This window comes from Mustelus asterias, chromosome 7 (assembly GCF_964213995.1).
Source record: "Mustelus asterias chromosome 7, sMusAst1.hap1.1, whole genome shotgun sequence".
Taxonomy (NCBI): Eukaryota; Metazoa; Chordata; class Chondrichthyes; order Carcharhiniformes; family Triakidae; genus Mustelus; species Mustelus asterias.
The window spans coordinates 105,865,818-105,892,262 of NC_135807.1; the positions used below are offsets into that span (position 1 = coordinate 105,865,818).

Genomic DNA, 26,445 nt, shown 5'->3' on the forward strand with positions numbered 1-26,445 from the left:
GGACAAAGGTTTAAGGTGCATGGGGAAAAGTTTAGAGGAGATGTGCAAGGTGAGTTTTTTTACACAGTCTGGAACGCTCTGCCCAGGGAGATGGTGGCAGCAGGTACAATAGCGGCATTTAAGGGGCAACTAAACAAATACATGAATAGGATGGGAATGGAAGGATACGGACTCCGTAAGTGCATATGGTTTTAGTTTAGGCAGACATCATGATCGGCGCAGGCTTGGAGGGCCGAAGGGCCTATTCCTGTATTGTACTGTTTTTTATTCTTTGAATAGAAGATTTGCAAAATAAACAACTTTTCTATAGAATAAAGTAAATCATTAATCTAGATGTTACCTGGTCTGAATGTGAAAATTATTTGTCGTCCCTGTGTGCTCAAAGTCATGAATAGCAGCTGCAAATATTATGGCGAAAATTTCCAGTTCTGACATCCAGTGCTACAAAACAAATCAGATGGAAAATAGAAAAAATGAGCTGTTCTCGAATGAATCCAATCGGAATGTTCACCTACTGATTCAAAGCATGAACCAATAATACATATTGCACTTTAATAATGCTGCTCTCCTGCAGCACTAATAACATTATTAGGGACACATATTACAACCTGGGCAATTGGAGTTTAAATATGTTTATCATTGAAAGAGATGGATTCTTAGAATGTCACAGTAAGAAAAAACTATTTGAATGCACCCCTTTTTAAAATCTTGTCCCTCCAGCGTTACTTCACACTCTTTTAAACCTCATCCCTCTGCTCTCCCTTCACACTCTTAAACCTTGTTTCTCTGCCCTAATCACATTCTTAAACCTCAACCCTCTGCACTCGCTTCACACTCTTAAACCTCATCCCACTGCTCTCTCTTCACGCTCTTAAACCTCATCCCACTGCTCTCTCTTCACACTCTTAAACCTGGTCCCTCTCCTCTCGTTTCACACTCAAAAATTGTCTCTCCTCTCTTCACACTCTTTTAAACCTCATCCCTCTGCTCTCTTGTCACACTTAAACCTTGTCCCTCTGCTCTCTCCTCACAATCTTAAACCTCATCTGTCTGCTCTCTTCACAATCTTAAACCTCATCGCTCTCCTCTCTCTTCACACTCCCAAACCTTGTCCCACTGCTCTCTCTTCATTCTCTTTTAAACCTCGTCCCTCTGCTCTCTCTTCACTCTTAAATCTCTTCCATCTACTCTCTCTTTATTCTTAAACCTCATCCCTCTTCTCTCCATTCACACTCTTAAACTGCGTCCCACTGCTCTCCTCAACGTTAAACCTCATCCCTCTGCTCTCTCTTCAATGTTAAACCTCGTCCTTCTGATCTCTCTTCATTCTTAAACCTCCTCCCTCTGCTCTCTCTTCATTTTTTGAAATCTTAGAATCATACAGTGCAGTAGAGGCTCTTCAACCCATTGAGTCTGCACTGACATGTGAGAAACACTTCAACGTTCACCTAATTCCAACTGCCAGCACTTGGCCCATAGCCTTGAATGTTTGATGTGCCAAGTGCTCATCCAAGTACTTTTTAAATGATGCGAGACAACTCACTTTGAACATCCTCCCAAGTAGCGCATTCTAGACCGTCACCACCCTCTGGTAAAAAGGTTTTTCCACACATTCCCCCAAAAACCCCCGTTCCTCAGCTTGAACATCTGTCCCCTCATGACTGGCCCTTTCACTAAGGGGAACAGTTGCTCCCCATCTCTGTCCTTCCACTCAATCTTGTATACCTCGAGCAGGTCACGCCTCAGTTTTCCTGCTCCAGCGAAAACAACTCAAGCTTACCCAACCTCTCTTCATAAATTAATTCCAGGCAGCATCCAGGTGAATGTCCTCTCCCTTCACTCTTTTAAACCTCATCCCTCTGCTTTCCCTTCACATTATTTTAAACCTTGTCCCTCTGTTCTCTCTTCACTCTTAAACCTTGTCCCTCTGCTCTTTCTTCACACTCTTTTATACCTCATCCCTCTGCTCTCCCCGCACATCCTTTTAAACCTCATGCCTCTGCTCTCACTTCGCACTCTCAAACCTCTTCCCTCTGATCACTCTTCACTCTTAAACCTCATCTCTCTGCTCTCTTCAAATTATTTCAATCCTCATCACTCGACTCTCTTTTCATACTCTTTTAAACCTTGTCCCTCTGCTCTCCCTTTGCATTGTTTTAAACCTTGTCCCTCTGCTCTCTTCACACTCTTAAACCTCATCCTTCTGCTCTCTCTTTATTCTTAAACCTCTTCCCTCTGCTCTCTCTTCGCACTCTCAAAACCCGTCCCTCTGATCACTCTTCACTCTTAAACCTCCTCCCTCTGCTCTCTCTTCGCTCTTTTAAATCTTAGAATCATACAGTGCAGTAGAGGCTCTTCAACCCATCGAGTCTGCACTGACATGTGAGAAACACTTCAACGTTCACCTAATTCCAACTGCCAGCACTTGGCCCATAGCCTTGAATGTTATGATGTGCCAAGTGCTCATCCAAGTACTTTTTAAACGATGCGAGACAACTCACTTTGAACATCCTCCCAAGTAGCGCATTCTAGACCGTCACCACCCTCTGGTAAAAAAGGTTTTTCCTCACATCCCCCCTAAGCCCCTGCCCCTCAGCTTGAACCTCTGTCCCCTCATGACTGACCCTTAAACTAAGGGGAAACGATGCTCCCCATCTCTGTCCTTCCACTCAATTTTGTATACCTCGATCAGGTCACCACTCAGTTTTTCTGCTCCAGCGAAAACAACTCAAGCCAACCTAATCTCTCTTCATAACTTAAATTTTCTATCCCAGGAAGCATCCTGGTGAATGCCCTCTCTCTTCACTCTTTTAAACCTCATCCCTCTGTCCTCTCTTCACACTCTTATTAATCCTCGTCCTGCTGCTCTCTCTTCCTTCTTCAATCTTGTCCCACTCCTTTCTCTTCATACTCTTAAACATCATCCCTCTGCTCTCTCTTCACACACTTTTAAATCTTGTCCCTCTGCTCTCTCTTCACCCTTAAACCTCATCCCTCTGCTCTCTCTTCACGCTCTTAAATCTGGTCCCTCTGATCTCTCTTCACTCATAAAGCTCATCTCTCTGATCTCTCTTCACCCTTAAACCTCATCCCTCTGCTCTCCCTTCACCCTTAAACCTCATCTCTCTGCTTTCTCTTCACACTCTTAAACCTCGTATCTGCTCTCTCTTCACGCTCTTAAATCTGGTCCCTCTGATCTCTCTTCACTCAAAGCTCATCCCTCTGCTCTCTCTTCACCCTTAAACCTCATCTCTCTGCTCTCTCTTCACCCTTAAACCTCATCCCTCTGCTCTCTCTTCACCCTTAAACCTCATATCTCTGCTCTCCCTTCACACACTTTTAAACCTCGTCCCTCTGCTCTCTCTTCACCCTTAAACCTCGTATCTCTGCTCTCTCTTCACGCTCTTAAACCTGATCCCTCTGCTCTCTCTTCACTCTTAAAGCTCATCCCTCTGCTCTCTCTTCATTCTTTTAAATCCTACCCAACCTCTTTTCAGTGTTCCTTTCCAGGCAGCATCGTGGTGAATCTCCTCTGCACCCACTCCAGTGCAATCAGACCCTTCTGATAATTTGGTGACCAGAACTGCACACAGTACTCTCTCTAGCTGTGGCCTCACCAAAGTTCTACATAACTCCAATGTTACGTCCCTGCTTTTGTAATCTATGCCTCGATTGATCAAGGCAAATGTCCCATATGTCTTTTTTCACTACCCTACCCTAACCCTAACCCTCCCACCGCTTTCAGAGATCTGTGGACAAATACACCAAGGTCCCTTTGTTCCATAGAACTTCCTAGTGTCATGCCATTCATAGAGTGCCTCCTTGTCAAATTACTCCTTCCAAAGTGTATCACCTCACACTTTTCAGGGTTAACTTCCACCTGTCACTTACCTGTCCATTTGACCATGCCATCTATATCTTCTTGTAGCCCAAGACACTCAACTTCACTGTTAAACCACCAGGTCGCTCAAACCTTTTTTGCTGTGTGCTCCCTTCACACTCTTTTAATTATTGTCCCTCCCTGCTGACTTCACACTCTTTCAAACCTTGTCCCTCTGCACTCTTGTTTCATTTAAGAAAAGGGGAGAGAGCGTGTGGACGCCCTTTAAAAGAATGTGAAGATATAGAGAGGAAGACTATTGAGCCCATTGAGCCTGCTCTGCATTCAATACAGCCATTGCTGATCACCCACTTCAATGCTTTTTTTCCCCCCACACTTTTCCCAGATGCCTTTATGTCGTTGGAGTTTAGAAATCTCTGCTTTAAACATATGAGTGCGTTTCCACAACCCTCTGGATAGAGAATTCCAAACATTTACAACTCTCGAAGTAACAATATTTCTTGTTATTGCAGATGAAATGACTCGCCCCTTTTTTTTGAAACTTTGTCCCCTGGTTCTGGACTCCCCAAGCAGGAGAATCATCCTTATCCAAATTTACCCTGAGTATCCCTTTAAGTATTTTGCAGGTTTCAATGAGATCAGCTTTAATTTTTCAAAATTCTAGCGAATACAGGCACTGTTTCTCCAATCTCTCTTCACAGGCCAGTCCTATCATCTCAAGAACAAATCTGGTGAACTTTCATTGCACCACCTCGATGGCAATATTATCCATCCATCAGCCTTTCTAATTGCTTGCTGCATCTGCATGTGAGAACATAGGACACCATTTAAAAGAGTGTGAAGCGAGAGAGTGATGTGACATATGAACATAGGAAATTGGAGCAGGAGTAGGCCATTTGGCCCCTCAAGCCTGCTCCACCACTCAACTTGATCTTGGCTGATCATCTATTGCCATGCAATTTTCCAGCATGATCAAATTAGCCATTGATGTCTTCAACATCTAGATATCAATCGATCATTGGTTTGAACATACTGAATGACTAAATCTCCATAGTCCTCTGGGGAACGCCAAATATTTACCACATTTTGAGTAAGGAAATTCCATCACATCTCTGTCTTAAATAGCCTGCTCCTTATTCTGTAAGAATTTTGTATTTTTCAATGAGTTCACCTCTTATTCTTTTAATAAAGGCCCATTCTCCTCAATCTCTCCTCATAAATCTGTCCAGCCATCCCAGGAATTAAACCAATGAACCTTTACTGCACTAGCTCTATGGCAAAGTAAGGAGACCAAAACTGTACAAAATAGTCAAGGTGCAATCTTACCCAGGCGCTATGCAATTGCAGCAAGATTTCTTTATTCTTCTTGCAGTAAAGGCCAACAGACCATTTGACTTTCTAATTGCTTGCTGTGCCTGTATGCTTGCTTTTCATGACTCATGAACAAGGACATCCAGGGAGCTTTGGACATAAATATTGAGGGATTGGGAAATGTAAAAGTGATACTCTGCATTTCTCTTTTTCCTGCCAAAGTGGAACACATTTTCCCACATTATATTTCATCTGCCATGTTTTTTGCACATTCAGTTAGCCTCTCAAAATCTCCTTGAAACCTCTTTCCATCCTTCTCACAGCTTACATTCCCATCTAGTTTTGTGGCATCATTAAATTTGGAAATATTACATTTGGTTCCCCCATATCCAAATCGTCAATACATATAAATATGTCTGTATATGTAATATATTAATGTATACATTCTGAAGAAATTAAAGTGTGACATCATTTTCCGACCGGAGCAAGGGAGAGAGGAGCAATTTGTGGCTGGAGTAAAAAGGGTAAGGGATTGACTTTATTTTCCTTACCTTTTCGCGGGGTTTCTTTCTTTTTTTACTAGTTTAAAGTGAAAAGCGGAAGTAGGCCGGCCGCGGGGTGACCTGGGAAGTGATTTTAAATTTTTTTAATATCAGCGCGCGGGAGGTTTAAAAAGCAGGCCGCACTATCCAGTGGGCAGCGGAGTGAGCAGGTAGCAGAGTGAGGGCTGAAGGGCTTTGGCTCAACGGGCTTAGGCGGAAACGGGCGAGGCAGGGTAGGTTTACAGAAAAAAAAAATTTTTTTTTTTTTGTTTTTCAACTTTTGAATCTTAGTTCTTTCCCTGTGGAATCTGAGGAAAAGGGGCATTATGAATGTGAAGCCAGTTTGCTGTTCTCAGTGCCGGATGTGGGAGGTCGTGGAGTCTCCTAGCCTCCCAGAAGTGCATACCTGCGCTGGGTGCGTCGAGCTGCGGCTCCTAAGGGACCGAGTTAGGGAACTGGAGCTGCAGCTCGAGGACAGTCGTCTGGCCAGGGAAAACGAGGAGGTGATAGATAGGAGTTATAGGCACGTGGTCACACCAGGGCCACAAGAAGCAGGCAAGTGGGTCACAGCCAGGGAAGGGAAAAGTCAGGTGGTAGAGAGTCCCCCAGTGGCTGTGCCCCTTAAAAATAAGTACTCATGTTTGAGTACTGTTGGGGTGGACAGCCCACCTGGTGGAAGCAGCAGTGGTCGTGCCTCCAGCGCGGAGTCCGGCCTTGTAGCACAGAAGGGTAAGGAAAGGAGGAGGAAGGTAGTGGTGATCGGGGACTCTACAGTGAGGGGGTCAGGCAGGCGTTTTTGTGGAGGAAGTCGAGAAACGCGGATGGTGGTTTGCCTCCCTGGTGCCGGGATCAGGGATGTTTCTGACCGTATCCAAGAAATCCTGAAGTGGGAGGGAGAGGAGCCAGAGGTCGTGGTGCATACTGGTACCACTGACATAGGCAGGAAAGGGGGAGGGGTTATGAAAAGAAAATATAGGAAGTTAGGTAGGGAGTTAAGAAGAAGGAACGCAAAGGTAGTAATCTCGGGATTGCTGCCTGTGCCACGAGACAAAGAACAAAGAACAGTACAGCACAGGAAACAGGCCCTTCGGCCCTCCAAGCCTGCGCCGCTCCTTGGTCCAACTAGACCAATTGTTTGTATCCCTCCATTCCCAGGCTGCTCATGTGACTATCCAGGTAAGTCTTAAACGATGTCAGCGTGCCTGCCTCCACCACCCTACTTGGCAGCGCATTCCAGGCCCCCACCACCCTCTGTGTAAAAAACGTCCCTCTGATGTCTGAGTTATACTTCGCCCCTCTCAGCTTGAGCCCGTGACCCCTCGTGATCGTCACCTCCGACCTGGGAAAAAGCTTCCCACCGTTCACCCTATCTATACCCTTCATAATCTTGTATACCTCTATTAGATCTCCCCTCATTCTCCGTCTTTCCAAGGAGAACAACCCCAGTCTACCCAATCTCTCCTCATAGCTAAGACCCTCCATACCAGGCAACATCCTGGTAAACCTTCTCTGCACTCTCTCCAATGCCTCCACGTCCTTCTGGTAGTGCGGCGACCAGAACTGGACGCAGTACTCCAAATGTGGCCTAACCAGCGTTCTATACAGCTGCATCATCAGACTCCAGCTTTTATACTCTATACCCCGTCCTATAAAGGCAAGCATACCATATGCCTTCTTCACCATCTTCTCCACCTGTGTTGCCACCTTCAAGGATTTGTGGACTTGCACACCTAGGTCCCTCTGTTTCTATACTCCTGATGACTCTGCCATTTATTGTATAACTCCTCCCTTCATTATTTCTTCCAAAATGCATCACTTCGCATTTATCCGGATTAAACTCCATCTGCCACCTCTCCGCCCAATTTTCCAGCCTATCTATATCCTGCTGTATTGCCCGACAATGCTCTTCGCTATCCGCAACTCCAGCCATCTTCGTGTCATCCACAAACTTGCTGATTACACCAGTTACACCTTCTTCCAAATCCTTGGAGACAGTGAGGGAAGGAACAGAATAAGGTGGAGGTTAAATGCGTGGCTGAGGGATTGGAGCAGGGGTCAGGGATTCAGGTTCCTGGATCATTGGGACCTCTTTAGGGGCAGGTGCGACCTGTACAAAAAGGACGGGTTTCACTTAAATCCCAGGGGGACCAATATCCTGGCGGGAAGGTTTGCTAAGACTACTGGGGAGTGTTTAAATTAGAATGGTTGCAGGGGTGGGAATCAAAATGAGGTGACTGGGAGAGAGGAGGTTAGCTTAAAAATAAAAGGGGCTTGTAGACAGTGAGAGAGGGAGGATTCGCAGGTGACGGAGAAGGGGAGCGCTTAGACCGAAGGGTTGAGATGTGTTTATTTTAACGCAAGGAGTATAGTGAACAAAATGGATGAGCTTAGAGCGTGGATCACTACTTGGAAGTGTGATGTGGTGGCCATTACAGAGACTTGGTTATCTCAGGGACAGGAATGGATACTTCAAGTGACGGGTTTCAGATGTTTCAGGAGGGACAGGGAAGGAGGCAAAAGAGGTGGGGGAGTGGCACTGTTGATCAGGGATAGTGTCACGACTGTAGAAAAGATGGACGCCACAAATGGATTGTCTACGGAATCTCTGTGGGTGGAGGTTCGTAACAGGAAGGGGTCAATAACTTTACTGGGTGTTTTCTATCGGCCGCCCAATAGTAGCAGGGATGTGGAGGAGCAGATTGGGAAGCAGATCCTGGAGAGATGTGATAATAACAGAGTGGTTGTGATGGGAGATTTTAATTTCCCAAATATCGATTGGAATATCTCTATGGGATAAAATAAGGGGTTTAGATGGGGAGGAGTTTGTTAGGTGTGTTCAGGAGGGCTTCCTGACACAGTATGTGGATAAGCCTACAAGAGGAGAGGCTGTACTTGATTTGGTATTAGGGAATGAACCTGGGCAGGTGTCAGATCTCTCAGTGGGAGAGCATTTTGGGGATAGTGATCATAACTCTATCTCCTTTACATTAGCATTGGAGAGAGATAGGATCAGTCAAGCTCGGAAAGTGTTTATTTGGAATAAGGGCAATTATGAGGCTATTAGGCAGGAAATTAGAGGCATAAATTGGAAGGAGGTTTTCTCAGGGAAATGTACAGAAGAAATGTGGCAAATTTTCAAGGAAAATTTGTCTGGAGCTCTGCACAGCAACGTTCCAATGAGACAGGGGAGTTATGGTAGGCTACAGGAACCATGGTGCACGAAAGCTGTAACGAATTTAGTCAAGAAGAAAAGAAAAGCCTACAAAAGGTTCAGGGAGCTAGGTAATGTTAGAAATCTAGAAGAGTACACGACTAGTAGGAAGGAACTTAAGAGGGAAATTAGAAGAGCAAGAAGGGGTCATGAGAAGGCCTTGGCAGGCAGGATAAAGGAAAACCCCAAGGCATTCTACAAGTATGTTAAGAGCAAGAAGATAAGATGTGAAGGAGTAGGACCTATCAAATGTGACGGTGGGAAAGTCTGTATAGAACCGGTAGAAAGAGCAGAGGTACTCAATGAATACTTTACTTCAGTATTCACAGTGGAAAAGGATCTTGGTAGTTGCAGTGCAGACTTGCAGTGGACGGAGAAGATTGGAGCATGTGGACATTAGGAAAGAGGATGTGTTGGAGCTTTTGAAAAGCGTCAAATTAGATAAATCGCCGGGACCAGATGGGATGTACCCCAGGTTACTGTGGGAGGCAAGGGAAGAGATTGCTGAGCCTCTGGCGATGATCTTTGCGTCGTCAATGGAGACGGGAGAGATTCCGGAGGATTGCGGATGTGGTTCTGTTATTCAAGAAAGGGAGAAGAGATAGCCCGGGAAATTATAGACCAGTGAGTCTAACCTCAGTGGTTGGTAAGTTGATGGAGAAGACCCTGAGAGGCAGGATTTATGAACATCTGGAGAGGAATAGTATGATCAGAAATAGCCAGCATGGCTTTGTCCAAGGCAGATCATGCCTTACGAGCCTAATTGAATTTTTTGAAGATGTAACTAAACAATAGACGAGGGAAGAGCGGTAGATGTAGTTCATATGGATTTCAGCAAGGCGTTTGATAAGGTGCCCCATGCAAGGCTTATTGAGAAAGTGAAGGGGCATGGGACAAAAAGAGACATTGCCTTGTGGATTCAGAACGGGCTTGCCCACAGAAGGCAAAGAGTGGTTGTAGATGGGTCTTTTTCAGCATGGAGGTCGGTCACCAGTGGAGTGCCCCAGGGATCTGTTCTGGGACCCTTGCTCTTTGTGATTTTTATAAATGACCTGGATGAGGAAGTGGAAGGATGGGTTGGCAAGTTTGCTGATGACACAAAGGTTGGTGGTGTTATGGATAGTGTAGAGGGATGTCAGCAGTTGCAATGAGACATAGATAAGATGCAAGACTGGGCGGAGAAGTGGCAGATGGACTTCAACCCAGATAAGTGTGTGATGGTTCATTTTGGCAGGTCGAATAGGTTGAAAGAATATAATATTAAGGGTAAGACACTTGGCAGTGTGGAAGATCAGAAGGATCTTGGGGTTCGGGTTCATAGGACGCTCAAAGCAGCGTCGCAGGTAGAGGCTGTGGTTAAGAAGGCGTATGGAATACTGACCTTCATCAATAGAGGAATTGAGTTTTGAAATCGGGAGATAACGCTGCAGCTGTATAGGACCCTGGTCAGACCCCACCTGGAGTACTGTGCTCAGTTCTGGTCGCCTCATTACAGAAAGGATGTGGAAGCCATAGAAAGGGTGCAGAGGAGATTTACAAGGATGTTGCCTGGATTAGGTGGCATGCCTCATGAGGATAGGTTGAGAGAGCTAGGTCTTTTCTCCTTGGAGAAGCGAAGGATGAGAGGTGACCTGATAGAGGTGTATAAGATGTTGAGGGGTATTGATAGAGTGGATTCGCAGAGGCTTTTACCCAGGGCTGAAATGGTTGCCACAAGAGGTCACAGGTTTAGGGTGCTGGGGAGTAGGTACAGAGGAGATGTTAGGGGTAAGTCGGCTGCCGGTAGTGGCGGTGGAGGCGGATTCGATAGGGTCTTTTAAGAGACTTTTGGATAAGTTCATGGAAGTTGGTAAGATAGAGGGTTATAAGAACATAAGAAATAGGAGCAGGAGTAGGCCATCTAGCCCCTCGAGCCTGCCCCGCCATTCAATGAGATCATGGCTGATCTGAAGCGAATCAGTTCCACTTACCTGCCTGCTCCCCATAACCCTTAATTCCCCTACCGATCAGAAATCCATCTATCTGTGACTTAAACATATTCAACGAGGTAGCCTCCACCACTTCAGTGGGCAGAGAATTCCAGAGATTCACCACCCTCTGAGAGAAGAAGTTCCTCCTCAACTCTGTCCTAAACTGACCCCCCTTTATTTTGAGGCTGTGCCCTCTAGTTCTAGCTTCCTTTCTAAGTGGAAAGAATCTCTCCACTTTTACCCTATCCAGCCCCTTCATTATCTTATATGCCTCTATAAGATCACCCCTCAGCCTTCTAAACTCCAACGAGTACAAACCTAATCTGCTCAATCTCTCCTCATAATCTACACCCCTCATCTCCGGTATCAACCTGGTGAACCTTCTCTGCACTCCCTCCAAGGCCAATATATCCTTTCGCAAGTAAGGGGACCAAAACTGCACACAGTATTCCAGCTGCGGCCTCACCAATGTCTTGTACAGATGCAGCAAGACTTCTCTGCTTTTATACTCTATCCCCCTCGCGATAAATGCCAACATCCCATTTGCCTTCTTGATCACCTGTTGTACTTGCAGACTGAGTTTTCGAGACTCATGCACAAGGACCCCCAGGTCCCTTTGCACAGTAGCATGTTGTAATTTTTTCCCATTTAAATAATAATCCAATTTGCTATTATTTCTTCCAAAGTGAATAACCTCGCATTTGCCAACGTTATACTCCATCTGCCAGATCCTCGCCCACTCACTCAGCCTATTCAAATCTCTCTGGTTATAGGTAAGCCTAGTAGGTAGGGACATGTTCGGCGCAACTTGTGGGCCGAAGGGCGTGTTTGTGCTGTAGCTTTTCTATGTTCTATCACAGGGAAACAGGTAGTGATTGGAGGTGAATCTTACTTTCTCATTTCTCTTCTGAAACTTGGGTAAATTATTGGTAATTGAAAGGTGTATTAGTAGCACCAAGGTTTACAAGGAGTAGTGAAGCTTATTAGTAGGAGTATGGGTTCTCATTTCTAAATTAGTTAAGAAAAATAATGAATTTACAAATAATAAGGTTGCCAGGACAGATGATGTGTTGCAAATACACTATGTGACTGGTGACAGTATGATTCAAGGCAACCCCATCAGGCGGTAGTGTCTGCAGCCCAAGGAACTTTGGCTCAGGGTTATTGAGCTGGAGATTGAGCCTTGGACACTGCGATGCACCAGAGATCATTAATGCATCATTATCTGAACACTTTGTTCCAGAAGGCAGTTGCACTTCCTCAGATATAGTCATCTGATTTTGTCAGTGGTCAGGGATGGGAGGGTGTAACTGCAAGTGAGACAGTGAGAAAATCGAAAAAGTTGAAGTGGAGGTGCCTCAGTACTTGCAATCGTTTACTTACTGGGTATTCATAGAATCAGTGCTAAAGGAAGCCATCCCATAACCCCACGTATTAACCCCGCAAATCCCCTTAACATACATATTTTGGGAAACTAAGGGGCATTTTATCATCTGGATCCTCCCCCTCCCATTGCAAGTTCCACTCCCAAGCAGCTGTCTCAAACCCTGATACCAGACAAGCAACAGAGCCTTTTGGACCCTTGCTCTCGTCTGCAGAGAACAGTGTCTATCAATCCCCCCACTCTCCCCCTGACTACACTGATCTCTGCTACCACAACATTCCTACTTATGTATATAGCTTCCTGTACAACATTGTGTTTTAGTTAGCATGCACATCTATCTTGCAACTGCAATTCTTATTCCTACAAGCTGCACCAACCTTGAATCTATTAAACGCTCGGCACGGTGGCTGGCACTGCTGCCTCACAGCGCTAGGGACCTGGGTTCAATTCCAGCCTCGGGTGACTGTCTGTGTGGTGTTTGCACATTCTCCCCATTTTTGCGTGGGTTTCCTCCCACAGTCCAAAGATGTGCAGGTTAGGTTGATTGGCCATGCTAAAATGCCTCTTGGTGTCCCAAGATATATATGTTAGGGGGATTTGCGGGGTTAATATGTGGGGTTATGGGATGGCTTCCTTTGGCACTGTCGAGATTCTATGAAGGAGCAATGCTCCGAAAGTGCGTGATACCAAATAAACCTGTTGGACTTTAACCTTGTGTTGTAAGACATCTTACTGAGTAGATATCATGTCAGGGGAAATCTGGTGAATTAAAGGGAAATAACAAGATAATAGAGTAGGATAGCACTTTGGTAATGAGAACCAGACTGTAGCTGGAAGGGACAAAGTGTACAAACTTAAGAATGCATAAGCGGACATTGCAAAAATGGTAAAGACAAAAAAATACTGCAAGTATTTAAATAGAAGAGTAACTAATCCTAGTGTTGGTCCTCTGGAGAGAGTCTGGAGAATTAATTATGAAAATAAGGAAATAGTGCAACCGTTGAACGGGTACTTTGTGCTTGCCTTCACTGTAGGAGACTTAAAGATCTTCCCAAAGATGCTTGAAAATCAAGAGGTGAACTCCTCCCTTAAACCTCCGTTTAAACTTCTCTACTCCAATGAGAAAAAAAACCCAGCTTTCCCAGTCTTAACATAACATCCTTGCTCTGTTTCTAATAATTCATCTCTGTACCTTCTTCAAGGCCATGAAATCCTCACTTAAAGTGTGGAAATGAACACGTCTCTTGAGGCCGAAGTGATCATTTATAAGGGTTCAGCAATACCTCCTTGCTTTTGGACTTCAATTCATAAAACCAATGCTCTTATCTGCTTTTTAAATCGCATAATTAACTTGTCCTGCTACCTTCAAAGATTTGAACTTTGTATGTATAAACAAGCAAGTGAATTTGAAGTCTCTCTGTACCTGCTGCCCTATAAAATGTACTCTTCTTCCAAAATCCACTATGCATTGATGTATCATCTCAATTACTATTTCTGCATGCAATTAAGGCAACAATTTGTTTTTATGTGATTAATGGCACTTTATGGTGAATTTAAATCAAATCATAATTTTTGCCAAGGATTTTTTCATGCGGTCAATGCCCCTTTAATGTTACTATAAGGAATGTTATTATTTAGCCAAGTAGAGTAACATTCATGCTTATTATATGGTACGTGTAAGCTTTTTAAACTTAACAGTCTGTGATCTATTTTTTCTCTATTTCAACAGCAACCCTTTGTATTTAAGAACCCAGTCTAAGATTATGTTCTTTTAATGCTTAGAAATCTCTCTTAGTGGAGACACTAAGTTAGCAATAAGTTTGAGAGAATTGGCTTACCCTGCCAGAGTTAGGAGCGTAGGGGAGCAGGTAAAGATAGTAGAACCATTAATAATGACATTCTATTCTAATTGGTTGAAGAGCCTCACTAGTGCTTGATCTGGTTGTAAATGTTATAAATTCCATATAGAGAGTGCTATGATGGATCAGACACCAGGAACTGAATTTAATGACCATAGTAGTGGACAAGCAAAAAAGCTTGTGACAATACCACCTTGGCCATTTTCAGAAGCCCAACAAGATTAAATGCCAGTCAGGTAGATAACTGCCTGCCATTAGATCTGCCATGCCTTGAAAGGTGATGAGCCTGTCCTCAGGTTCTGCTGGCCAATCAAAAACTGGTCGCTCAAGTCCCAGCTGTGCCACTGGGAGTGACAGGCACTGCTGGGACTCTTAACAATCATGGAGCAGGCTCTAGAGCACGTCAATGTGTTGTGCTCACTAGGACTAGCCAGGCAAGCTCAGGCAAAATGCGGTGGTTCATGGGGGTTGACAGCTTATCCTGAGCGGCCTCCTCCAAAGTGGATATTAATTAGCCACGTAGGGGCCTCAACTGACATCCGGGCAATCCCTTCTATGAACTTTCTATGTGCCCCCCACACCACCATCCTGGAAGAGGTGGGGAAAATAGATTAAATTTTGCCCTGTACCAAGAGCAAGGATCCATTCAAGGACCGCTAAACATTTGTCAATCAGCTGCCAGTGGTGTGAATGGCAAATGCTGTTTCTTCAGTGCTGAATTGTCTCTCTACTGCTGGGGTAAAGGACATCATGGAGCAGATGCAGAATATTTTACGGCGGTCAGGACTGAGCCAAGTGTTGTGATGCACTTAAATCTCAAAACCATAGAGAAGGCAGGTATTGAGGACAAATGCTCAGATTTTCAGGAGCTGGGCAGGAATTCAAAAGGTAGGATCTCCAAGGTAGTAATCTCCCCATTACTCCCAATGCCACACCCTAATGAGAGTAAAAATAGGAAGATAAAGGGAATCATTGCGTGGCTTGAGGCACTGTGATGGAGGGAGGAGTTAAGATTCTTGGGACATTGGAAATTAGTTCTGGGACAAAAGGCACCTATTAAAAAGAGACAGGTTGCACCTGAAAACAAAACTGGGACCAATGTCCTCTTGGGGAGGTTCACTGCTGTTGTTAAGGGAGTAAATGAAATTGGCAGGGGAATGGGTAGCAGCATATAGAAGTAGAAAAGCAGAATAAGACGCATGAAGTAAGAGCGTTGGACAGTACTTGACAAAGTAGAGGTACTTTATTGGGTAGGAGCACACTAAGGAGGATGAGCAGGAGTACAAAGAAATTTAGAATGCATGTGTGCAAACACACCAAGTGTTATGAAAAAAGTTGTTGAGCTACAAGTACAAGTAGAGGAGTACGATTTATTGGCAATCATGAAAATGTGGCTGAAACAGTGAAGATAGGTGCTTATATTCAAGGACACACACTGTTCAGAAAAAAGATAGCAAAGGGAGGTGGGGTGGCTATATTGTTTAGAGAAGATATTGTAGTTTTGGAATAAATCCCTAAGAATCCCTACAGTGCAGTAAAGGTCATTTGACCCATCGAGTCGGCACCGGCTCTCTGCACTGGCCCTGAGCATCCCACCCTAGCCCTCCACCCTACCCCATAATCATACATGTGCTAATCCACCTAACCTACACATCTTTGGAGTGCGGTAGGAAACCGGAGCACGCAGAAGAAACCCACGCAGAGAATGTGCAAACTCCACACTGACAGTCACCCAAGGCCGGAATCGAACCTGGGTCCTTGACACTGTGTGACAGCAGCGCTAATCAATGTTCCATCCTTTGAAAGTACAAGCCAAGAATCCACTTGGTTAGAAATGAAAAGCATAAAGCATAATGATCACATTATTGAGGATATACTATAGGCCTCTGGAGATTCAGAGAGAGATAGAGAGACAAGTCTGCAGGGATATAACAGATATGTGCAAAAACTATAGTGTGGTAATATTGAGGGGCTTTAATTACCCAAATATCAATTGGGATAGTATTGGAGTAAAGAGTAAGGAGGGGCAAAAATATATGAAATGTATTCAGGATAATTTCCTTGACCAATTATGTTCTTAGTCTAACCAGAAAAGAGGCTTTGTTGGAACTGATCTTGGATAATGAGATGGGCCAAGTGGACTGAGTGTCTGTGGGGGAACACTTGGGTAAGAGTAATCAATGTATCATAAGATTTAGACTAGTAACACAGAAAAGCAAGAACCAATCATTAAAACTGGACCAGGCTCATATCAATGCAATGAGAAGTTAAATAACTAGGGGAAAATTGAACCAAAGGCTGACAGAAAAAACCGCAATGGAACAGTGGGTAATCTTTGAGGAGGAGATTGTTCAGGTACAGAGTATTTACATTTCAGAAGGATATACGGTAAAGGAATTAAGCCTGAATTCCTTTGTTACCATGAAAGATAGAGAATACAATGAAACCAAAAAGAATGATGCCCATCAGACAAATAATTCAAGTAAGAAATCGATCCAACATAATAGGTGAGAGGAGATGAGAAGAGGAAAATAAGACTGGCAAAGATAGAATTTGAGAATAAAATGGCCTTGTGAAGGTGAATTGAAAACTCTAAAACCATTGTAAATTGCGTGGATAGGAAAAGTAAGGGAATCTGGTCAGGGACAAAGGTGGTGATATCTGCATAGAAGCATAAGGCAAGGTTAGAATATTTAGAGGGGACTTTGTATGAATTTTTGCTAAAGAAAAAAACAGATAGGATGAAAATTGATAGGAATAAAGTACTAGAAATGCCGGCAATGCTTTAAGAGCGATACATCCAGATGCTTTGAATCCCAGGTTGTTAAAAGAAGTGGGAGGATTTGCCATAATCCTCCAAACTTTCAGAGGATTGGAGGTGGGGTGTTCTGAGGGATGCCGAGTTGGTCCCTCTGCACAGTAGCATGTTGGGGGGGGGGGGGTACGCCGAGTTGGTCCCTCTGCACAGTAGCATGTTGTAATTTTTCACTATTTAAATAATAGTCCATTTTACTATTATTCCTTCCAAAGTGGATAACCTCACACTTGTCAACGTTATACTCCATCTGCCAGATCCTCGGCCACTCACTTAGCCTATCCAAATCTCTCTGCAGACTTTCCGCATCCTCCACGCAATTCGCTTTCCCACTCATCTTTGTATCATCCGCAAACTTTGTTACCCTACACTCGGTCCCCTCCTCCAAATCGTCTATGTATATGGTAAACAGTTGAAACCCCAGCACCGATCCCTGCGGCACGCCACTAGTCACCAACTGCCAACCAGAAAAGCACCCATTTATTCCAACTCTCTGCTTCCTGTTAGATAGCCAATCCTCAATCCACGCTAGCACTTTACCCCCAACTCCGTGTACCCTAATCTTCTGCAGCAACCTTTTGTGAGGCACCTCATCGAACGCCTTCTGGAAATCCAAAAACACCACATCCACCGGTTCCCCTCTGTCAACCGCACTCGTTACATCTTCATAAAAATCCAATAAATTTGTCAAACACAACTTTCCCTTCATGAATCCATGTTGCGTCTGCTTGATCGAACCATTTTTTTCCAAGTGTCCTGTTATTTCTTCTTTAATGATGGATTCCAGCAATTTCCCAACTACAGACATTAAGCTAACCGGCCTGTAGTTACCCGCCTTTTGTCTACCTCCTTTTTTAAACAGTGACGTCACATTAGCTGTTTTCCAATCAGCCGGCACTTCCCCAGAGTCCAGCGAATTTTGATAAATTACAACGAACGCATCCGCTATTACTTCTGCCATTTCTTTCAGTACCCTGGGATGCATTCCATCCAGGCCCGGGGACTTGTCTACCTTTAGTCCATTAGCCTACCAGGCACTACCTCTTTAGTAATAGTAATTGTTTTAAGGACCTCACCCCCTACAGTCCCACGACCATCAATTTTCGGTAAGCTATTTGTGTCCTCTACCGTGAAGACCGACACAAAAAACTTGTTTGAGGCCGTGGCCATTTCCTCGTTTCCCATTATTAAATCCCCCTTCTCGTCTTTTAAGGGTCCAACATTTACTTTAGCTACTCTTTTCCTTTTTATATATTTGTAAAAACTTTTACTATCAGTTTTTATATTTTGTGCTAGTTTAGTTTCATAATCTATCTTTCCTTTATCGCTTTCTTAGTAGTTCTTTGTTGTTTTTTAAAGCTTTTCCAATCTTCTAATTCCCCACTAGTTTTGGCCACTCTGTATGCATCCGTTTTTAATTTAATACTCTCCTTTATTTCCTTAGTTATCCACGGCTGGTTATCCCTTTTCTTACATTCCTTTTTTATCACAGGAATATATTTTTGCTGAGTACTGAGAAAAATCTCCTTAAAAATCCGCCACTGTTGCCCAGCTGTCCTACCAACTAGTCTGCTCCCAGTCTACATTAGCCAATTCTGCCCTCATCCTGTTCTGTAGGCCATCGCGAATTGCGATTAGTGCTAGGTGGCCTGGAGAATCACCCTCCCTATGTTAAGTGGATTATTCATTATAATTATCTCTAAGTGGAGTCTAGCAATCTAGTGGCTTGGATCATAGCCACACACAGTTTACAAACATAGTTTATTTTTCTCTCAGAGAGGGTCAAGCTGTTATGCTGAAAGTAGAAGAAGCTGTCTTGTGAAACCCCAGGACTTCTACGCTAAACTTGAAGTGTTCCCAAAAGAAAACTGCAGGTCTTATGTGATAATTATTTGCTGGATTTGGCTGATAGTGTTAAAACCTATGGGATGATGTTTTAGGGAAATTGTACTGAGTTTAGGAAAGTACACACAAGGATTTAGATGGGGGGGGGGGGGTGGTGTGGTATTTGAAGTACACTGTCTGGGTAACCATTATTATAGTTAATTGTAAATTCTGTTCTTTACTATTGCCTTTCTTGTTGTGTGTTCTTAAAGTTTAATAAATGTTTTGTTGTTCGAAGAATTTACACAAGACAGAACCATTTCCTTAACGAGTTTCATCTGTTTTCTCACATTTCTTCCAACTTAATAAACTATTAAGAACTGACTGTGTCAGCACAAACTCGGTGGGCCGAAGGGCCTGTTCCTGTTCTTTTTCTTTCCAAGTTTCCCTGCTGGGATTTGGGATGCCCTCACATTGAACATCAACAGGGTTAGTAACAGAAGGCTTTGATAAAAGGCTGTTTAACCAAAGTGTGGGTTCGTGGAATAGGACAATCAGTGACATCTTCAATCACAAAATGGCTTAAGGACAGAAAACAGTTTGTCTTGGTCAATTTTACAGACTAGAGGATAGTAGACAATGTAGATGGTAGACTTCAAGGGTCACTGCATTCCAGATCATTTACACACATCAAAACGTCTGCCAGAGTAAACTTTCAAAATTTGCCAATAATACCAATGAGGAGTGGTATATAATGAAGCTGATTTGAACCACCTGTAATAGGATAGCAGAATGGGTAGGCAAGTGCAGATTGAACTGAATACAGCACAGTGTGAGGGGATGGATTTTGGTCTCAGGAATAGGGAGAGGCAATATAGACTTAAAGGTACAGTTCTAAGGAGTGCAGGAAGAGAGGGCCTGGAAGTTAATCTCCATCGATCTTTGAAGGTGAGGACAAATTGAGAGAGTAATTAGCAAAACATTTGGGATTGTGAGTTTCATAAATAAAGTTATTGAGTACAAAGGCGGGAAAGTTATGTTGAATCTTTATAAAGCTCTAATTAGGCCACAATTAGAGTACTACATCCAGTTGTGGTTACCATACTTCAGGAAGGATGTGCATACGGTTCCTTGAGAGAGTGCAGAGGAGCTTTATCTGAATGGTTTCGGGGGAGAAGGATTTTAGCTATGAGGTTAGTTGAAGAAGTTGGAATTCTCCTTGGAGCATAGGGAATTGAGAAGAGATTTAATAGCAGTGTAGATGGTTATAACAGACAGCTACAGTGATTGCAACAACATTCAATGCATATCCCTGCTGAACCCTGTGGTAAACATATCGGGCATTCAGCCTCTGATCTTCGGGTAAGCGTTCTCCAAGGCGGCCATCACGACACACCACAACGCAGAATCGCTGAGCAGAAACTGATAGCCAAGTTCCGCACACATGAGGACGGCCTCAACCGGGATCTTGGGTTCATGTCACACTATCTGTAACCCTCACGACTTGCCTGGGCTTGCAAAATCTCACTGGAGACAATACACATCTCTTTAACCTGTGCTTAACCCTCTCTCCACTCACATTGTCTGTACCTTTAAGACTTGATTACCTGTAAAGACTTGCATTCCAACCATTCTCTTGTAAATTGAGTTTGTGTCTATATATAACCTGTTTGTGAACACAACTCCTCACTCACCTGATGAAGGAGCCTGAGACTCCAAAAGCTAGTGCCAAATAAACCTGTTGGACTTTAACCTGGTGTTGTGAGACTTCTTACTGCAAACATATCTGCCTGTGTTGCCCTTGTAAGGCTTAAGATCTTGGCTGAAACAATCAATCCCAAATCACAGTCTAGCTTCAGAATTGGAAGATCTACAATGAATATTATCTTCAGTCTGTCAGCTGTAAGTTCTGCCCTCAATAAAGGAGACCACTATATATTGCCTTCATCAATCTCACCAAGGCATTTGACCACATGAGCAGAGGAGCTCTATTTAAGCTACGGGAGAAAATTAGCTGTCTGCCAAAGCTGCTCAATGTGATCCCCTCTTCCCATGACAACATGAGAGGCAAGGTTAGCTTTGATGAGACCTGCAGTGGGATCAAACAGGGTTGTATTCTGGTACTGACACTCTTTGGCATATTTTTATCTTTGCTGCTGTCAGAACATCTACAGATGGAAACCCTTTCAGCCTTGCCTCCCCTAAGATCTAAGACAAAAATGCATCAAGTCTTCAGCACAGCTGCTCAACTTTGCAATAGCATTTCCTACCAAAGAACACTTTCAGAGGCAAATAAAGAGCAAAGAAAATTACAGCACAGGAACAGGCCCTTCGGCCCTCCAAGCCTGCACCGACCATGCTGCCCGACTTAACTAAAACCCCCTACGCTTCCGGGGACCATATCCCTCTATTCCCATCTCATTCATGTACTTGTCAAGACGCCCCTTAAAAGTCACTACCGTATCCGCTTCCACTACCTCCCCTGGCAACGAGTTCCAGGCACCCAACACTCTCTGTGTAAAAAATCTGCCTCGTCAATCTCTTTTAAAACTTGCCCCTTGCACCTTAAACCTGTGCCCCCTAATAATTGACTCTTCCACCCTGGGAAAAAGCTTCTGACTATCCACTTTGTCCATGCCTCTCAATCTTGTAGACTTCTATCAGGTCTCCCCTCAATCTCCGTCGCTCCAGAGAGAACAAACTAAGTTTCTCCAACCTCTCCTCATAGCTAATGCCCTCCATACCAGGCAACATCCTGGTAAATCTTTTCTGTACCCTCTCCAAAGACTCCACATCCTTCTGGTAGTGTGGCGACCAGAATTGAACACTATATTCCAAGTGCGGCCTCACTAAGGTTCCATAAAGCGTCTCATGCACAGTCTCATGCTGAGAAGTGTTTGGTTTGACCATCATCATCAGGAAGATAAATGTCATGGTCATAAAAAGTGGTCATAAGATGGGAACCAGCATGAATCTGGGCACATTTGTGAAACTTCGCTTTGCACGCAATCTTACCACCTTGCCCCACCGAACAATGGGCGGATGAGGTTGTAAAATCACACCTTTAGAATTTTTTGGGAAGACTCTGTCCCTTATCTCCAGATGTAGTTTGAAGTATTGTACTCAATGCTGTTTTATATACCCTTCTTCCCAAGCTGTCCTAATAGGTTTTTCATGTTTAGCCTTCAATGAGCCCCTAAACAACAAAATATGCTTTTTATTTTCCTTTTAACTAATTTTCTACTTTTGAGCAAGTTTCACTAACCGATAAGCCAGAGTACACTGCTGTTAATACATGTCTACTTTCTTGCAAAAATCAGTCAAATAGAGAAAATATGGCCATTGCACCACACATAACATCAAATACTGAGAGGCGTGGACACATGTAACTTCAGAATGGTTTTACCGACGCATCTAACAAACAAAGAACAAGGAACAGTAGAGCACAGGAACAGGCCCTTCGGCCCTCCAATCCTGCGGCAATTATGCTGCCTGCCTAAACTAAAACCGTATGCACTTAGAATCCATATCCTTCTATTCCCATTCTATTCATGTATTCACCTAGTTGCCCCTTAAATGCCACTATTGTACCTGCTCCCACGACCTCCCTGGGCTGTGCGTTCCAGACATTCTCTACCCCATGGAAAACACTTGCCTCACATATCTCCTCTAAACTTTTCCCCACACACCTTAAACCTACGTCTCCTAGTACTTGACTTTTCTACCCTAGGGAAGAGCATCTGACGATCCACTCTGTTCATGCCACTCATAATCTTGTCAACCTCTATCAGGTCGCCCCTCAACCTCTGTCGTTCCAGTGAGAACAAAACGAGTTTATCCAACCTCTCCTCATAGCTAATACCCTCCAGACCAGGCAACATCCTGGTAAATCTCTTCTGTACCCTCTCCAAAGCATCCACATCCTTCGGGTAGTGCAGCGACTAGAGTTGTACAAAATATTCTAAATGAGGCCTAATTAAGGTTCTGTACAGCATGACCTGTGAATCTTTATACTCAATGCCCCAACCGATGAAGGCAAGCATGCCGTCTTGACTACCTTATCCACCTGTGTTGCCACTTTCAGTGATCAGTGGACATGTACGCCTAGATCTCTCTGCCTGTCAATATTCCTAAGGGTTCTGCCATTTACTGAATAATTCCTATATGCATTGGACCTGCAAGGAACAAACTGCAAGGAACAAACGGTATTTGAATTCTATTAGTAATAAATAAAGAAAATACAAAAGAAATGGCTCTGTTAAGAATCAACATTAAAGAGTTCAATTTACCAATAGAAACCATAGAAACCATAGAAACCCTACAGCACAGAAAGAGGCCATTCGGCCCATCGAGTCTGCACCAACCACAATCCCACCCAGGCCCCACCCCCACATCCCTATATATTTACCCACTAACCTACGCATCCCAGGACACTAAGGGCAATTTTAGCATGGCCAATCAACCTAACCCGCACATCTTTGGACTGTGGGAGGAAACCGGAGCACCCGGAGGAAACCCACGCAGACACGAGGAGAACGTGCAAACTCCACACAGACAGTGACCCAAGCCCGGGAATCGAACCCAGATCCCTGGAGCTGTGAAGCAGCAGTGCTAACCACTGTGCTACCGTGCCGCCCAATCTCTCATATCAGTTTGAATGAGTCAGAAGGATTGTAAATCTGATTGCCTGTGCTGCATTCCTCTATAGTACAGCTCCTGCTGACAGCTCAGGATTGAAGAATGTACCCAATGTATCAACGGAATAAATATACAAGCAGGGGCCACTTATCAGATAACTAATTTTAAACTAATGTATTATGTGCAATCACTTGCACTAGACACCAATGGGACATGACAGCATTGCACATTGACTGAAGAGTGGCCTTTTGGTTTGCTTTGAGTGGCCTTTTGGTTTGCTTTCTGAGATTACCCTTTTTGCTGGGCTGCTTATATGAAAAAATAGGAAATCCTTTGATATATTTTCTTTTAGTGCATTAAATACACATAATTACACAAGAATACCCTCCAATACTTACCACAATACCAGTTCTTAGGATAAAATAATGGACAGTCTGTGTAACATCTGCTGCATGCAGTAGATTGTGATAGGGGTTTTTATGCTTTGTGTATCCAACTTCTAGGGCATCAATGAATGACACAAGAGAGGACACAGGGATCTGAAATGAAGAAGACAATAGAAATAATAAGATTCACACTGTAATTACATCTGAGATGTTCAGTCTGGTAATCAGTGGTAAAATGTATAAATATAGAATGCAAGGATCCAAATTATTTCAATGGTCAGCTCATCACTACTTTCTCATGGTTAATTAGAAATGGAAAATAAATACTGACTTTTTCAGAAATGCCCACATCTCATGAATGAATTTTTTTAAATTATGAAAATTCAAGAGTGGCACAAGGCTGTGGATAGAGAGTCTCCCACATATTCTGCTCAATGCTGACTGTGTTGCCTGCAGCTGGGTGAAAAAAACCTCAGCATTAAAAAAAGTAACCAAACATTGACATTTCTGAACAAAATTCTTCTTCAGGTGAGGCTTTATTTGTTGTATACAAATTTGACAGACAAAGAGACTGGTCTAAATTTGGAGTAATACAGGGCCAGCATGTTCCCGTAAAGGTAAAGGATGGGATCAATAAATCCAGAGAACCCTGGATGTCAAGGGGTTGGATAAGGGGAAAAAAGGAGGCTCTGGAGGAAGATAGAAAGTTCAGGGTGGTGCTTAAAAAAGAAACTAGGAGGGTGAAGAGGTGTACAAAAAAAAACACAGGCAGGCAAAATAAAGAAAAATCCCAAGGTGCATTATAAGTATATTAAGGGCAAGAGGGTAACGAGGGAAATAGTAGGGCCCATTGGAGATCAAAGTGGCAAAGTGTGTGTGGAGCCAAAAGACATAGGTAAAGTAATAAATGAGTTTTATACATCTGTGTTCACTATGGAGAAAATTAATTTATTAGTCACAAGTAGGCTTACATTCACACTGCAATGCAGTTACTGTGAAAATCCTCCAGTCGCCACACTCCGTTCGGGTACACTGAAGGAGAATTTAGCATGGCCAACCGATCTAACCTGCACATCTTTGGACTGTGGGAGGAAACTGAAGCATCCGGAGGAAACCCACGCAGACGTGGGGAAAATATACAAACTCCACACAAACAGTGACCCAAACCTGGGTCCCTGGCGCTATGAGGCAGCAGTGCTAACCACTGTGCTGCCTCACGATGTAGAAGGATGATGTAGGTATAAAATCAGGGAGGGGTCTGTGATATAACTGAGCAAACTAGCATTGGGAGGGAGGAGGTGCTAGCGGATTTAGCGGGATTACAAGGGGATAAATCCATAATGAGATGTATCCTAGCCCGCTGTAAGAAGCAGGAGGCAGATGATGATGGTCCAAGGTTATTTTTGTCACTGGAAGCCTGTGTCCAGTGGTGTACACCGGAGTCAGTGCTGGATCCCTTGCTGCTTGTTGTGTATAATAATGATCCAGATGTGAAAGTAGGAGGTATGATCATTCGCAGGTGACACAAAAATTGGTGGTATGATAAATAGCAAGGAAAGCTTTAAAGGATGATATAGAAGGGCAAATCAGATAGGTAGATCAGTGGCAAATGGAATTTAACCCTGAAAAATGTGAGGAGATACTTCTTAGGAGTTCTAACAAGGCAAGGAAGTACACAATGAACAGTAGGACTATAGAAAGTACAGAGGATCAGAGTGTATGTCCATAGGTCCCTGAAAGTAAATAAGGTGGTAAAGAAGGCACATTGCATACTTGCTTTTATTAGCCAAGGCACAGAATATAAGAGCAGGGTGGTTATGATGGAGCTGTATAAAATGCTTGTTAGGCCTCAGCTAGAGTTGTGTGTGCCGTTCTAGTCACCACACTATAGGAAGGGTGTGATTGCAGTAGAGAAGGTGCAGAGGAGATTCATCAAGATGCTATCTGGGCTGGAATGTACAGGTAGGAGTCAGACTAATGTGGCACCAGGGCTGCATCACAGCGTGCTGCTGAACGAGTCATCATCACCCTCCTGCCTGGACAGGGAACTCGCTAACACAGCCAACCCATGCCCAACACCCTGGTCACTCTGATGCGAAGTCAATGGGACCCATGACAGGAGGTGTGGACATGTGGTGGGGGGTGTAGAAGGCTCCAGGGGTGGGGGAGGGGGGCAGGTGCGGGTACACCTTACCCTATACTCAAAGAACAAAGAACAATACTAATTTGTCAGGGGAGTGGGAAAAGGAGTTGTAGTCCGGAAGTCAGTGAGGGTGGTGAGGTATTGGGGAAGGTATCAGGGTCAAGGGTGGGTACCAGGAGACAGGAAGGTGGGTTGAAGTGTGTCTACTTCAATGCAAGGAGCATCCGGAACAAGGTAGATGAACTTGGGGCGTGGATTGGTACTTGGGACTACGATGTTGTGGCCATTACGGAGACGTGGGTAGAACAAGGACAGGAATGGTTGTTGGACGTTCCAGGGTATAGATGTTTCAGTAAGTGTAAGGTAAAAGAGGTGGAGGAGTGGCATTGTTAATCAAGGATAGTTTAACAGCTGCGGAAAGGCACTTTGAGGGGGATCTGCACACTGAGGTAATATGGGCTGAGGTTAGAAATAGGAAAGGAGCGGTCACATTGTTAGGAGTTTACTATAGGCCCCCAAAT

At 43.9% G+C, this 26,445-nt stretch overlaps 1 protein-coding gene across 1 annotated transcript in view; it reads right to left on the reverse strand.

Moving 5' to 3' along the window:
• The window catches only part of LOC144495491 (dual specificity calcium/calmodulin-dependent 3',5'-cyclic nucleotide phosphodiesterase 1A-like), a 754,486-nt gene that overhangs the window by 107,091 nt on the left and 620,950 nt on the right, over positions 1-26,445 (reverse strand). Inside the window, exons 8-9 of the mRNA XM_078215508.1 lie at positions 23,794-23,934; positions 341-441 (exon numbers count right to left, since the gene is read on the reverse strand). Of these exons, the coding sequence (XP_078071634.1) occupies positions 341-441; positions 23,794-23,934 (242 nt within the window). The remainder of the gene's footprint in view (positions 1-340; positions 442-23,793; positions 23,935-26,445) is intronic.